At 43.7% G+C, this 13,761-nt stretch overlaps 2 protein-coding genes and 1 pseudogene across 2 annotated transcripts; all 3 read left to right on the top strand.

The window, feature by feature from the left end:
• Window positions 1–505: 505 nt before the first annotated feature.
• Window positions 506–4,903, top strand: LOC138966499 (uncharacterized). Its single transcript, XM_070338768.1, has 4 exons — window positions 506–644; window positions 1,149–1,339; window positions 2,132–2,222; window positions 3,556–4,903. Exons 2-4 carry the CDS (start codon window positions 1,208–1,210, stop codon window positions 3,897–3,899), a joined length of 567 nt encoding a protein of 188 aa, XP_070194869.1. The 5' UTR covers window positions 506–644; window positions 1,149–1,207; the 3' UTR covers window positions 3,900–4,903.
• A 628-nt stretch (window positions 4,904–5,531) lies between these two features.
• Window positions 5,532–7,598, top strand: LOC138965837 (putative transcription factor SOX-14). The gene has a single exon (XM_070337934.1). It carries the CDS (start codon window positions 6,181–6,183, stop codon window positions 7,522–7,524), a length of 1,344 nt encoding a protein of 447 aa, XP_070194035.1. The 5' UTR covers window positions 5,532–6,180; the 3' UTR covers window positions 7,525–7,598.
• LOC138966516 (opine dehydrogenase-like) overlaps window positions 7,540–13,761 on the top strand; it is a 15,316-nt pseudogene continuing 9,094 nt past the window's right edge.

The raw sequence follows: 13,761 nt of genomic DNA, 5'->3' as shown, positions 1-13,761 counted from the left end.
CTCTCTCCCCCATACACACACGGACAGACACACATACAGACACAAACACAATAATTGTCATGCCCACGAGAAAATGTTGCCTCTTCAGGAATTGAACCCGCGAACTCTCAGTCAACACTTTATTCTCTGGACACTCTGGTTAAGGATTCGAAGGTATGTCAATTTCTCAAAAAAAGTTCCCCGCTCAAAACAAAAAACAAACAAAAAAGACAGAAAGAGAGAAAAAAAAGTAGGCTAAAGAAGATAAAACACAACGACAAACAAACAAAATCTTCACAGGATGACCGGAGTGACCACCCTTTGGGCACCGAGTCAGGTTGTTGCCACTGTCACTTTAAGAGTACGCTTATGTTTCAGTGTTTTTAAAATAACATAATTATTTCTTTTTCTGCCATGTTCACTCTGTTGTATCAAACACTGTACATAAGGAAGACGTGGAACTTGATAAGAAAATGCGAAAAAGTGTTTGTGGGTTATCGTCCCTAGTCACATGCTGACGGCGAAAACAAAATGGCGGATCGCGTAGGTACCGATCGCGTGCGAGGTGGTGGTAAATTGTGCTCGGCTTTTTGTTGCAAGAACGCCCGTTACAAACAGAGCTGCTTCGGGAAAACTTTCCACAAGTTCCCTAAAGAAGAAAAAAGGTGGGTTGTGCAGTGATTATTTCATCAGGTTTACCTTCTTCAGAATGAGAATGCAATGGCTCGAGTCAACTCACTCAGATAAGCCAACTGTCTGGGCATTTTTGTCTGCTATGATACTACAGTATTTATAGAACTAATATGCAAATGAAATATTACAAACATAGCATGGATCGGTTCATCCTGAGATTTCTGTACTAGCTGTACTATGTACGCGTGTGTCTGCGTGTGTACCTGTGCCTGTGTACACTGTACTTACGACTGTGAGTGTGAGTCAGCAGTCAGTACAAAACAACAGTTTACACTTGATGACAAACTACCCGTGGGCATATTTGCCGAAATCTTTATCAAACCTTGCTTACGGGAAAACTACAGTACAAAGGTACATCACTCATCCGTTTTGCGTTCAGGCAGAGCGTTAGATTTAGACTGAAGATCTGATTTATTTTTTGTCTTTCCTTTTTGCTTAGTTTAACAATAACATTGTTGTTTTTATTGTCAAACTAGGTGCAGAATATGGATGCAATTCACAAGGCGAGAGGACTTTGAAAAGCTGCAGCCAGCTGATGTTCAAGGTCTCAAGCTTTGTACTGATCACTTTGACTTTGAGGCCAACCAGTAAAACAATCCTGCAGAGAGGATCACTTGTGTGGAATGCTGTCCCGACATTGTTTGCAGTGCCCAATCCACCACCGAAGGTTATTTATTTATTGGTTTTAGGTTTTTTGCAAACCAATGAAGCACACTATTAAATGCAGGTTGAGTAATGACAAGTTTGAGGCTGATGTAAGAATTGAAAAAAACCAGCATTGTTCCCATCAAATAATGCCTGTTTGCATTTAGCGCAAAAAAATGATAAGGCCAACAAAAAAAAAGTTACTTATTTTGGATCGACGTCTTGATTATGATGATATGATGAACTTATTTTGCCAAAAAACAGCCCCAAATGGCAAAAAAAGTATAGGGTCGGCGTCAACAACAAAAAAGTTGTATGTTTCTGGTCACCTGACCCTACCTATGTTTTCCCGACGACCCTAGACTTTTATTTTGCATTTTCAAAAATAAAAGGGGTATTCGAAAATCAATTGTTTTCCTGTTTTTCAACAAAATAAGTTAAAAAGATGGTTTAAAAAAAAAAAAGTTTAGAAAAAAAATCTCCACCTTTAGTCATGTTAGGCCACAAAAAAAGTCTGTTTAAGGTAACATAGGCCCCCCAAAAATAGCGTCGGTAGGTCGGCTTTTTATTTTTGTATTTTAGCCATCTGAATATTTTAATTTCATTTTTTAATGCCCCCAAAAAAGTCTAGGGCCGGTGGGAAAAAAATAGGGTCGGTCCGGATACTGTAAACAGATTATTTTTTGTTTTGCCTTACGAGAAACATACACTTTTTTGTGTGGCCTAAGACCAATGCCATGAAATTGGGAGAATTGTTTCATTGTGACTGGGTGTTGGTTGTGAGTTTGTCAGTTAAAGAGCTGTGCATTTGCAGGTTGCTAGTGGGAGGAAGCCACCATCGCAAAGGGTAGCTACAAATGAAGCCAGCACCGACCTGTCGCCTGATGCACAAATTGTTCAACCAGGTAAGAGATTTTTAACCATGAAGAACACCCTGACATCAAAAAAATGTTTAAACCCATCCATTACATAGTTGATAATTGCTGTATAGGGTGACGGGCGCTGTGGCGGGGTGGTAAGACGTCGGTCTATTAACTCGGAAGGTCGAGGGTTTGAATCCCGGTCGCGGCCGCCTGGTGGGTTAAGTGTGGAGATGTTTCCGATCTCCCAGGTCAACTTAGGCCAAAAAAAAAAAATTGTCTGTTTAGGGTAACCCGACCGACCCTATCGATTTGGCGCCGACCCAAAAACTTTTTTTTGATTTCAAAAAAAAAAAGAAAAAAAAAAGAGGTAAAAATGCTAAAAAGAGACATTTGGCGTTTCTTTCTCTCCCTTTCTCTCTGTTTTATTTATACGTTAGTTTTGAAACATGTATTCATCAAATATAAGAAGTGAATGTTCAGCCAACATAGCATTTACACACACAAAAAAACAAACAAAAAAACAAAAAAACAAAAAAAAAAAATTACCTACCTACCGACCCTACTTTTTTTGGTCATGTTACCCTAAACAGACAATTTTTTTTTTTTGGCCTTATGTGCAGACCTGCTAGTGACTTATCCCCCTTGGTGTGTACACGCAAGCACAAGATCTTGTAATCCATGTCAGAGTTCGGTGGGTTTTAGAAACACAAAAATACCCCGCACGCTTCCTCCGAAAGCGGCGTATGGCTGCCTAAATGGCGGGGTAAAAACGATCATACACGTAAAATTCCGCTTGTGCAAAAAAAATGAGTGCACGTGGGAGTTTCAGCCCACGAGCGCAGAAGAAGAAGAAGAAGCTGTATAGGGCGGATGCATGGATGGATGAAATTGTACCTGTAGTTCCAACACGTAAAGATGGGAAACATATCCTGTTAGAGGCATGGTGTAACAAGAAACAATTAAGTGGCTCTATTCCCATCTCTCCCCCCCCCCCCTTTCCCCGTCGCGATATAAGCTTCGTGGTTGAAAACGACGTTAAACACCAAATAAAGAAAGAAAGAAAGAGGCATGGTGTGTGAGGAGTTTACCTGGTACTGTTGTCCTAATCAATCAGTCAATCAATCAATCAATATGAAGCTTATATAGCGCGTATTCCGTGGGTACAGTTCTAATGGCCTCACCCATTCAGTACCAAACAAGGTCAATTCCATCATTGTTCCACATCGTATCCATAGTTGCTAATACACTTCATTTCTGGCCTGCCTTCCTACGCTATTGTTTATTTTCATTTTGTGATTTAATTACACGTGTTTTAATTTCTTCCAGGTTGTAACTTGTTATGGTTATGTTATTTTATGTGTGTTTTCTTTTTTAGATGACATTCAGGCGATCCTGGAGGACATAGGATGTAAAGCATCAAAGTCGTCATCTTCCCCATCCCCTCGTGAAGCGGAACTTTGGCAGAAGGTCAACAAACTGAGGAGCAAGGTTTTCCGATTAGAAAAGAAAACGATGGAACCCCGTGTAAAACGAGCGAGTAAATTAGCCAAGCCTCCCAAGAAAGACTTTGTAGTAGAACAGTTGTCTCATATATTATCAGGCGAGGCGAGCTATTTTGCCATTTATGCCTGTTACATATTTACCGGTTATCTGCTGCTGTGTCCAATCCTGGCAGAGACGGGAACGCATGTTACCAAGGAGCTGAAGGAGAGTCAATGAGATGAGAGAATGTGATTAACAATTGCCAACTCTCTCCGTACAAAGAGGGTCCAAAATTGTATAAAAAAAATAGATGGTAGGCAATTCAAAATTAAAAAAAGGACTCTCGGAGCATGGACTTAATGAGTCAAAAATTAAAGAAGGCTCTATGAGCCGAAGTACATGTTTTGTCTATTGTCTTTTTTATTTTGAATTCCCTACCATCTATATTTTGATACAATTTTGGACCCTCCCTGGTGTGTTGTTTCTGATGTACCTTTTAGTCTGTTTACAGTAACATAGGCACACAAAAAGAGGGTCGGTAGGTCGGCTTTTCTTAAAAAAAATTTATAACCATCTTTTTAAATTATTTTGCAAAAAAACAGGAACAAAATTGATTTTTTTTTCTTTTTCTTTTTTTCCAAATGCCAAAAAAAAAAGTCTAGGGTTGGTCTAGAAAAATAGGGTTGGTCGGGATACCGTAAACAGGCTATTTTGCTTTGTTTTGCCTAAGCAAAGACTAACAAAATTTCTTTAGGGTCTGACCAGCTCATGTGGTCTGACATTGTATATACTATACAATTTTTGGGGTATTAACTAAATACATGTATACAGTTTTCGATTCCTTTTATACTTTTTCACAAATTAGCCCCCCCCCCCCCCTTTTTTTTTTTGTAGTCTGCCCTGGGGGCGGGAGGTCTCCTAATTTCGGTTTCTAGGGTCACCTTATGCTTCCCCATGAGCTGAGAACTTAATTTAAAATGAGCCTCGATTTTTTTATTTGTATTTTGTAATTGTGCCTTTGTCCAGTCACATGATTTCACTTTGTACTTAAAAACTTGGCGCTGTCATCATTTATTGCTATTTATTGTTCAGTTGTTCAGTATTTATTGCTATTGGGCATCAGTTATTCAGTTGCCCTCTTTCGAATGAGCCATGCATGCATTATGGATGTGTTTAGCAATGTAAAAGAAGAAACAATGTGAAGCAAACATATAGCACCAAATAAAATAACCGAATCAGAATGGAAACTTCTTCAGTGTATGTGTGTGTGTGTGTGTGTGTGTGTGTGTGTGTGTGTGTGTTTGCTGTTTTAAATACCGAAAATGTGAAAATAAAGCAAGTCACAGCATGAGAAAGATCGACTGTACTAGTCATGACAAAGCAGGAGACAGCCTGGTCAGCATGTAGAAAAGGGCAATAACTCGTATTTAGCCATTCTCATTTCTAAGCATGCCCAATGAGGAAGTTATCCTTCTTCCCATTGTAGTTTCTTTGGTTGTATCGAGATATTGGTACAGGGGAGGAAACCAGTCTTACAAAATCTTAATAGAAGTTGGTTGTCTCCCTTCCATGAAGTCACCTAAGGGAAGTAATGTTGCCGTCTTTAGGCTACTGATAAAAAAAAAGGGTTATTCCCCTTAGATTACAGCGCAATTTCCACAACTTTCCGGTTAGTGAATCAAAAGAGGGCGGAGTTTCATGATAAACGCGGACAGCGATTGGTGTTGCGAAATCAAAACAGAGCACACGGTTGGTCTCTCGCCTCTAACGGGACGCACACGCGCTGTGTTTCTTTTTGTGAGAGAAGCCTTGAAAAAGTCAGCACACGCCAGCGAGTAAGGACAGAGAGGGCTCAGTCTAAAGGGAAAACCAGCTGAGAGGTTGACTTCAAAACAGTCTAGCTTGCTGGCCCACGTGGAGTACAGTTGAGCAGTCTCGAGAGAGAGAGAGAGAAAGCAGTTTGGAAATAACCTTTTTTCATGACTGTGTGTTCGTATGTGTTCTCAGTTGGGATTTATACATGTGAGCGATTCCACTGCTACGAAAAGGAGAGAGAGAGAGAGAGTGTGTGAAAGAACAAACGCGAAATTGAAAAACCAAACCAAAACAAAAAAAAGCGGCAACCAACGAGTTACTTGTTATTCTTTCACAGTGTTCGATCGATGTGTGAACTTGTGATCAATGAAACACCAGTTCGTGATCAGAAGTCAACAAACGTAAACTTCTGAGCTGACTTTGGAAAACGTCGAGTGACCGAGTTTAAGCAACAGTTTCCCATGAGTATACTCAGAACTTGAAAAAACGAGATTAAAAAAAACAGCATTTTGTAAAGTTCAGTAGTATTGAGAAACAGTGAACCCGAGTTCCCACGCTCTCTGCACTTTAACTGTCTCCACTGGGGCGTGGTATGCGTTCAATACAATTGACTTGTAAGCGTACACCGACCGACCCGGCGAGACACTATAGCGAGTCTTTGTCGTGACTGTCATGTACAGTGATGGTGTGAGACAGGCTGACCATGGATACGTACACCAACAGCCCGCACTACATGTCACAGGCGTCGTGCGACAGTCCCTACAACAGCAGCGACCTCACCTCCCCCTCCCCGCCCCCGTACAACCTCTCCTCCGACGATGCCATGAGCCCTGCCACGCTCAAAGACTTCTACGGCCAGTCCAACTTTGTGCCTATGCAACACAGTACTGGCGGTGATGTCTTCTCTTTCCGCTTCGAGGCAGACTCGCCAGCTAGCACTAGCAGCAGCACTAGCAGTTCTTCGCAGATCAGCGTGTCGTCTCAGCGCGGAGGAGGAGCGGATCATAATATGGTATCATATACCCCTCTGTCGCCCAGCTCCCAGGCAACGGGTGATATCCTCTCGATATACTCCCCTCTGTCTCCGGAGTCTGTGGCAGTGAGCGTGCCGGCCCCCGTGTCCCCGAACGTGGCCACCCCGGCGCGGTGCATGCGGTCGGACTCTCCCGTGTTCAACCACACCGTGCTCATCAACACTCAGATGCGGCAGCGCGGCGGGATCGTCCTGCCCTCCATGACCGTGGACCCCACCTGCACCTCCACGCCTTACTCGGACGCCACCAAGCCCAAGAAGCCGGCGAAGGAAGGCCGGGTGAAGCGCCCCATGAACCCCTTCATGATCTGGTCCCAGCAGCAGCGGCGAGAGATCACGGCCGAGCGTCCAGACATGCACAACGCCGACATCTCCAAGCACCTGGGCACGGTGTGGAAGCAGCTGGACGACTCGGTCAAGGCCCCGTTCATCGAGGAGGCCAAGAGACTGCGGGAGCTCCACGCCAGAGAGTTCCCGGACTACAAGTACAAGCCCCGCAAGAACAAGAACAAGCTGCAGGCCCCAGCCAAGCCTGTCAAGACTGAGAGTGGGCGCATCTCCAAACCCAAGATCAGAGACGGTCATAGCGCCAGCAGTAGTAGCAGCAGCAGCAGCAGCAGCAGCAAGAAGACTGCAGCCTCAGCAAAGAACACCCGAGCTGGTGGTAGTAGTAACAATAATAGCAGCAACAGCGGCAGAAGCAGTAAAACCGGGAATTCCCGGAGAGGCAACTCGACGACCAACGCCTCCTCGTCGAAGTGTAGTTCTCAGGCTGTGAGCGATAAGGTGAACAACAGCCTAGTGTGCATGCTTCAGGGAGCAGCATCGTCGCAGAGTCGTCTTCAGTCTCAGGGTGGTGTGTCTGAGAGTGGTGCCAGTAGTGGTGCAGGTGGTGCGGGGCAAGGGAACCGAAAGCAGTTCAACCATCTTGTCATTGATGACGACTTCCGAAAAGGAGTCAGGAAGAGTCAGCAGGTTCCGTCTTCTATGGAGGTAAGGATCGACTTTTCATAATTGTTGTCGTTTATGATGTATGATCTGCTGGTGACTCCGCAGTTCAGTTGTGGGGGTGTGATGGGGATTTTGGTCAATGGTGTACACCTGTTACAGTATAAACACAGTAACAGACATTTTTTCTGACTCAGGTTTATCACAACGGTGGTGATCGTATCAGTGTGTGTGTGTGTGTGTGTGTGTGCGCACGCGCGAGGGTGCGTGTTCGTTGACCGTCAAGATTAGGTCAGCCTGTCAGTCTCACTCAGTCCGGCAAAGCCCTAGTGTTCGTTTGTTTAGGTAGGTGGTAGATGCTAGATTTATGTTCTTCTGTTTTCACTTTCCTGGTTGCCTATGCCAGGTTGTTTAACGCAAGCACCTCTGTATCCACCCTACTGTGTTTGCACCAGTTCAGCGCCACGAATAGGCCAGAAGTAACGTCAAAGAAAGAGAGCGAAGAATACACTCGTCTGAGCAATGCAGCTTTAGTTCAGCCTGCTTTGTCCAGTGCATGGGTTTCTCACGTTCCCTCACATTCCGACTGAGCATGAATAATTTATTCAGCAGGCAAAGAACACCCCTGACCCCCCCCCCCCCACCGTAAATCCCTCCCTCCCTTCGCTTCACATTTAAAAAAAAATCTTTTTATATATATATTTTTTTATATCAGGAGACAGTTTTAGTGCGGCCTATTTTCTTTTTCCGTGAAAAAGCTCAACAACACCGACTGTAGCTCGGCAGCTAGTCAATTTATGTGAGTGGGTTTGATACAAAAACTTTCCTCACGGCTCTCTAGTTGAAAATACTGAGATACGAATAAGTAATGCTGTGGGATGAACATATATATATTTATATTTCTTTTACCGCATCCTATCATCATTCTCAAGCGTATGGACATACACTTTCGACATGTCAGAAATATATATGATAGAACGCCTACCACCGCAAGCGTATCAGTCAGTTTTGTTTTAACACGAGCTTCTCTCAAACTCACGACATGATAGAACGAACATACCTAGCTAACACTCCTCTCTCCAAAAGATGACTCTAGTGGGGTTCGGCGTGCTTGTCACAGCAGAAGCAAACAAGAACTGACTCTACTCTTTACCTTCAGCAGCTCGTAAGCTCATAATGAATCGCGAAAACCAACAGGGAGCAGGTTCGCTAAACGCTTGCCGAAGCGGATGTCATTTCCTGTACTGTAATGAACTATGAAAAACCACTTCACCCTCTGCGACGTCACACGTCAAACTCGCACTTCTGTGATTAGCACGTTAAAAATCAAGACACCCCCCCCTACGACACGAATGTCAGTCAACTCAGCTGTTCATATTTGTACGGGGAAAAGCCATGGGTCTGAAATTCGAGTGTAGGTGGGAATTGTGGTACGTACGCGACAGAAGAAAAAGAAGAAGAAGAAGAAGAAGAGCGGAGCAAGAAAACCATAATGAAACACTTTATGGCTTGGTTATGAAGATCTCTTTACCACGTCACTTTCAGATATTGGGTTTACCTCAGTTTAGTTAACAAAATATACACACCAATACATCAGTGTTCATTTACAATTTACGATTAGTCAGAACTCCGGAAAGTCTAGCAAACTACAGGTACACAAGGTACATGTATATCTGTATAATGGTCCCGATTTTGGACAACACTTTAAACAGTTGTCTTCAAAAAATGTTTTATAATTTCTGACTTCCCTCCGATGTGATCCCAATGTTTATACGATACGATACCGGTACAGATCACACATCAATCAATTGCTTTTAACTATTATTTCAAGAAGACATTTCCTCCATATATAATTCAGAACACAGCTTGCTGTCAAACACTAGCGTCAGTCGAGACGCGTGATTTTAAGCGGCTTAATCAAGTGTCACTGTGCACCTGTAGGGAGAAATATCGTGTCAGGGGAGTGCGTATGAGGCGTGTCATATTCACAGACAGTAAATAAACTCGCTGTTTTAATATAACGGTCACATTTTCCTGTTTTGATAGTGTAAACTGGCTCTATATTTTTGTATTTGGGTGTTGTTGTGTTTTTCGTCTTCTCTCTTTCCCTCTTTTTTCTTATCATGTCTGTTTTTAGCTTGTTATATGTTGGCCTCTTGACAAGGTGCTCCGTTAAAAAACACCTTATGTGACATGTTCTTTATTGATGAGTTTGCACGTGATGAGTGTTTACACAAGTAAGGTTTAATCTAATAGAAACTCGACATTATACCAAAGTTTGACCAGGAGAGACGGCAGTAGGTGACTGAGTGAGGTTTTCATACTGGCTGTTACAATTGTGTGACAAATTAAAGAAGCATGAAAGAAAAAGTTAATTACTAGATAGCATTAAAAATGAGAAGGATAGCATAAAGGACGCGGTTGTTGTTGTTGTTGTTGTTGTTGTTGTTGTTGTTGTTGTTGTTGCTGTTGCTGTTGTTGGTGGTGGTGTTCTTGGTGTCAATTTGAGTTTATGATGGCATTCGGTTATGTGAAAGAATGTGCTATAGTTTGTGTCTGTATTTCGTAAAGACATCTCTGTGAAAAATCGTGTAGTTTAGTAACAATCTACTTTACGTCTCTGTCACAGGTGACTCCGCCAGCAGACGACGGTGACGCAGCCATGCACGTGCAGCTTCCCTCCCCCACCCTCATCTCCGCCACCACCACCGCCTCATCAACCGCCAATACCTTCTGCTTCAACCCAGCCTACCGTCCCGATCTGTACGGTACACCTACTCCCTCTCCCGAGGACACGACCTTGCCCCTGTCAAAATCCAAGGTCATAACCTTGACCCAGGCTAGGTCTAAGGCTGCGACCTTGACCTCGACCGCAGTCAAACGAGGGGCGAAAGCTCCTGCTAAAGTCGAGTCTCAGCCCAACTCCTTCTGCTTTGCAGTGGTACCAAGCGACGGGAGTAATACGCAGCTTTCTCTGACACCAACAAAGCCAGGAGCAGCCTCGTCAACGTCGAATCTAATCCTAAGCGTGAAGACCCAAGGCGCATCTCTGGGGATATCAACTTCCCTGACAAATTCTGCCTCTTCTTCAGCTTCTGCCAGTCTGGAGTTCGCTTCTTCCTTGTCCAGCTCATCCACAGCGGCCTTGGAGGACATCGAGGACCTTCACGACATCGACACGTCGGACATGCAGAGTCTGCTTCAGCACGAAGACCTGGAAGCCATGGGGCTCTTCTCCACCAACGAGCCTTTCGCTGACGACTTCAGCCTCACTGATCTGCTTATGGACTCTAGCCCCGCCGATATCTCTGACGCTGACATTCAGAACGTTCCAGATTCGCCCCCAGAGAATATGTTCGCTGACGGACCGTTGGTTGAAACGGCCTGTTCCAGCTTCGTTTTCTAATGATGGACTTAAACGAGATCGCCAGCGGTATGCGGAAAGTGGTGGCAGGATGTGTTCCTTGAAGTGTTCTATAACGCATTGGCGAACGCTGTGCAAGATTTCTGGTGTGATGTAGGTTTCATACGAAGTGCCTGGGTGATTGTTGGACATGAAGAGAAACAAAAACTCCTTATGTGTGGATTCTGTCTTCATTCAGCAGAAAACATGGCTGGGACTTACGATCGTTCCACACGCTTAATGCCTGAAGGAATGACACAAACGAACTCAGAGAAGTCTGTATGCATACATGTGATTTCTGTCTTTGTAAAAATGGATGATGAGACTTCCCACAAAGTGCCTGTGTGAGCCTCAGAAACAAACAGACCAAAGCCTCGTTGTGTTTGGTTTTTGCCTGCTTTGACTGGAAAACGTGTGATGGGCACTGTACGTTTCACACACAGTCTCTTGGTGACTATGACAGCGTTGGAGACGAACAGACTACAACCTTTTTTGTGTATGTTTCCTGTGTACGTTTAACAGAAAATGTGTTCATAGAACTTCTGATGAACCTACTCGTGGATTTACGGATACCTACTATCGCAGAACGTCCCACAATCTCTTTGTGGAAAGTGTGGTGCAGTACTAGTTCATGGAGAAGAAGGGCTTTGAAAACATGTGTTCGTGGACCGATCGTACACTTTTGGCTTCGGCTGTGCCCTTTTGCCTTTTTGGACACAGTATGGTATATTATGTATTTCGTGAATATTTTACACAAGTTTTGCTTCAGCTGTGCCTTTCACCACCTCTTGAGGCACACCAAGTAAAACATTGAAGTGCTTCGCTATTTTTGTTTTTGGTATTTTCGGAATCGTTCGAGTGTTTTCGGGACCACTGAAGCTGTTGTTTCAATGCACGTACAATGCATGAAGGACATACAGTTGTACATATAGTTTCATGTTTGTATTCCAGTATCTTTGCCAGTTACTGAGACGAATCTCAGTCCAGAAGACTGAAAAACCTGAAAAGACTGTGTACTATTTTTGATATTACTACTACTCGAGGACGTTGTCATGCGTTTTAAGAGACAGCGAGGCGCGTTGGCTGTTACTGTGGACATGACAAAAAACAAACTGCTTGGCACATTTCGTACCTCGACGAGGACAATGCAAACGGTTATTTCAGTGTACAGAGACGGACACTTTCTTCGATCCTCATGTGTAATCTTGCTGTATTATTTGCTTGTATGGCAATGGAATGGGCTGTGACGTTGGAACGGACATATTTTTCTTTCGCAAACCTTGCACATCCTTCGCAAAAGAGACTATGAAATGTAGACGGCATGCTCTCTCTTTTGTCTTTTCACGCACTTTGTCGCCTCAAACTCTTTGTTTGGGCTAACCGGCAATCTACTTATTATAGTAGTTTTTTTCTTAGGGCCAGTAGTTTCAATTAGCCAAAGGCGAATCAATCAATCAATGAGGCTTATATCGCGCATATTCCGTGGGTACAGTTCTAGGCGCTCTGCAGTGATGCCGTGTGAGATGAAATTTTATACGGCCAGTAATTGCAGCCATTTCGGCGCATATTTACCTTTCACGGCCTATTATTCCAAGTCACACGGGTATAGGTAGACAATCAAGAATACGTGCAACGTTTTCTGTCGGACAAGTAGTTTCAGCTAACCCCAGGTGATTGTAAAACCAGAATATTCAACGGCCGTACACTTTTATATATATAGATGGCTTGCTGTGTCGTACCAGATTTACACGAGTTGTTTTTTTAAATATTGAACTGCGAGCGAAAGCGAGCTGTTCACTATTTGAAAAAGCAACGAGTGTAAATCTGGTACGACACAGCAAGCCATGTAGTATTCTGTTTATCCTACATACTGTACTTACGTGTATTTTACTGAAAATGTCCTGCAGTCGAGGCAGCTAAATTGAAGACGCTTGTTTTGGAACCTCGATCTCTTCTAAAGCCTCGTGCAATCTATTACGTCAAAGTAAAGAAACGTCACTCTGAAAGTGTGGCGCAACGTGTTAGTTCTAAAAATTCATCGAGGGTAATTAGCGAGCGCAATGTTTTTTTTCTATAATGACGTTTGTCTCGGTGACTTTGGCATCATAAGCAGTGGAAAAACAGGTCCCTGCCAGACTTGCTTGACATGACCTCATTTACATGATATACACACGTGTGATTTGAACGATTATTATCTCACGAGTGTCTCTCTCACGTATGTAGGATAGATATATATGCAGCATATTGACCTACTTTCATTGTCTGACGATCGGTGGGCTGAAAGTCGCCTAAGTGAGAAGTGCCTTAGACACTACACTGTAGTCTAAGCGAGAGGCGTTAGCAGGGTTTGCGAAAGAAAAATACTGCACTGTTGTTGGCTGTGGTATAGTGGCCGCTTGGACGGCTGAGTGGACTGTGATGCGTGAGATCAAATTATATTATAACTATTGTTGTTGTTGTTACTTTATTATTTTGAATATTATTCTGCATTTATAGTTAACCCGGAGATGCTTTTGTTTTTTGATTGACAATACTTAGTTGGCAAGGCGCTAACAATCAAACTATCTACAGTGTAACAGTCTGTGAATAATGAATACTTTTGCTGTTGAGTCTGAAATCCTTTGAGGTGACGAGAGGCCAGGGCCGGGTGGCACGAGAAAGTAACAAATCGGGTGGGACAAAAGAGCTGGCTCGGATTGGTTGAAATCTGAAACAAACCTTAATTTCAACCAAACCGACCCATAGCTTGGTTCCTAATCAGTTGGGCACTTTCTCGTGCACTCCAACCCTGCGAGGTGTTTGGGCGAGGAAGGGAGGAGGCTTGGGGTAGAGGATGCAAAAGTATGGGCGAAGGGTATGGGGAAAGCGGTGGGGGGGGGGGGGGGGGGGGGGGGGGGGGG

The sequence above is a fragment of the Littorina saxatilis genome, linkage group LG5 (assembly GCF_037325665.1).
Source record: "Littorina saxatilis isolate snail1 linkage group LG5, US_GU_Lsax_2.0, whole genome shotgun sequence".
Classification (NCBI taxonomy): Eukaryota; Metazoa; Mollusca; class Gastropoda; order Littorinimorpha; family Littorinidae; genus Littorina; species Littorina saxatilis.
This window is presented reverse-complemented; position numbering and strand designations above follow the sequence as displayed.

Bases quoted from the DNA above. Each gene is read 5' to 3' on its own strand.
- LOC138965837 (XM_070337934.1), top strand. From the start codon at position 6,181: ATGGATACGTACACCAACAGCCCGCACTACATGTCACAGGCGTCGTGC.
- LOC138966499 (XM_070338768.1), top strand. From the start codon at position 1,208: ATGTTCAAGGTCTCAAGCTTTGTACTGATCACTTTGACTTTGAGGCCA. The intron at 1,340-2,131 runs GTTATTTATTTA...GTGCATTTGCAG, and splicing joins TGCCCAATCCACCACCGAAG to GTTGCTAGTGGGAGGAAGCC. The intron at 2,223-3,555 runs GTAAGAGATTTT...TTTCTTTTTTAG, and splicing joins TGCACAAATTGTTCAACCAG to ATGACATTCAGGCGATCCTG.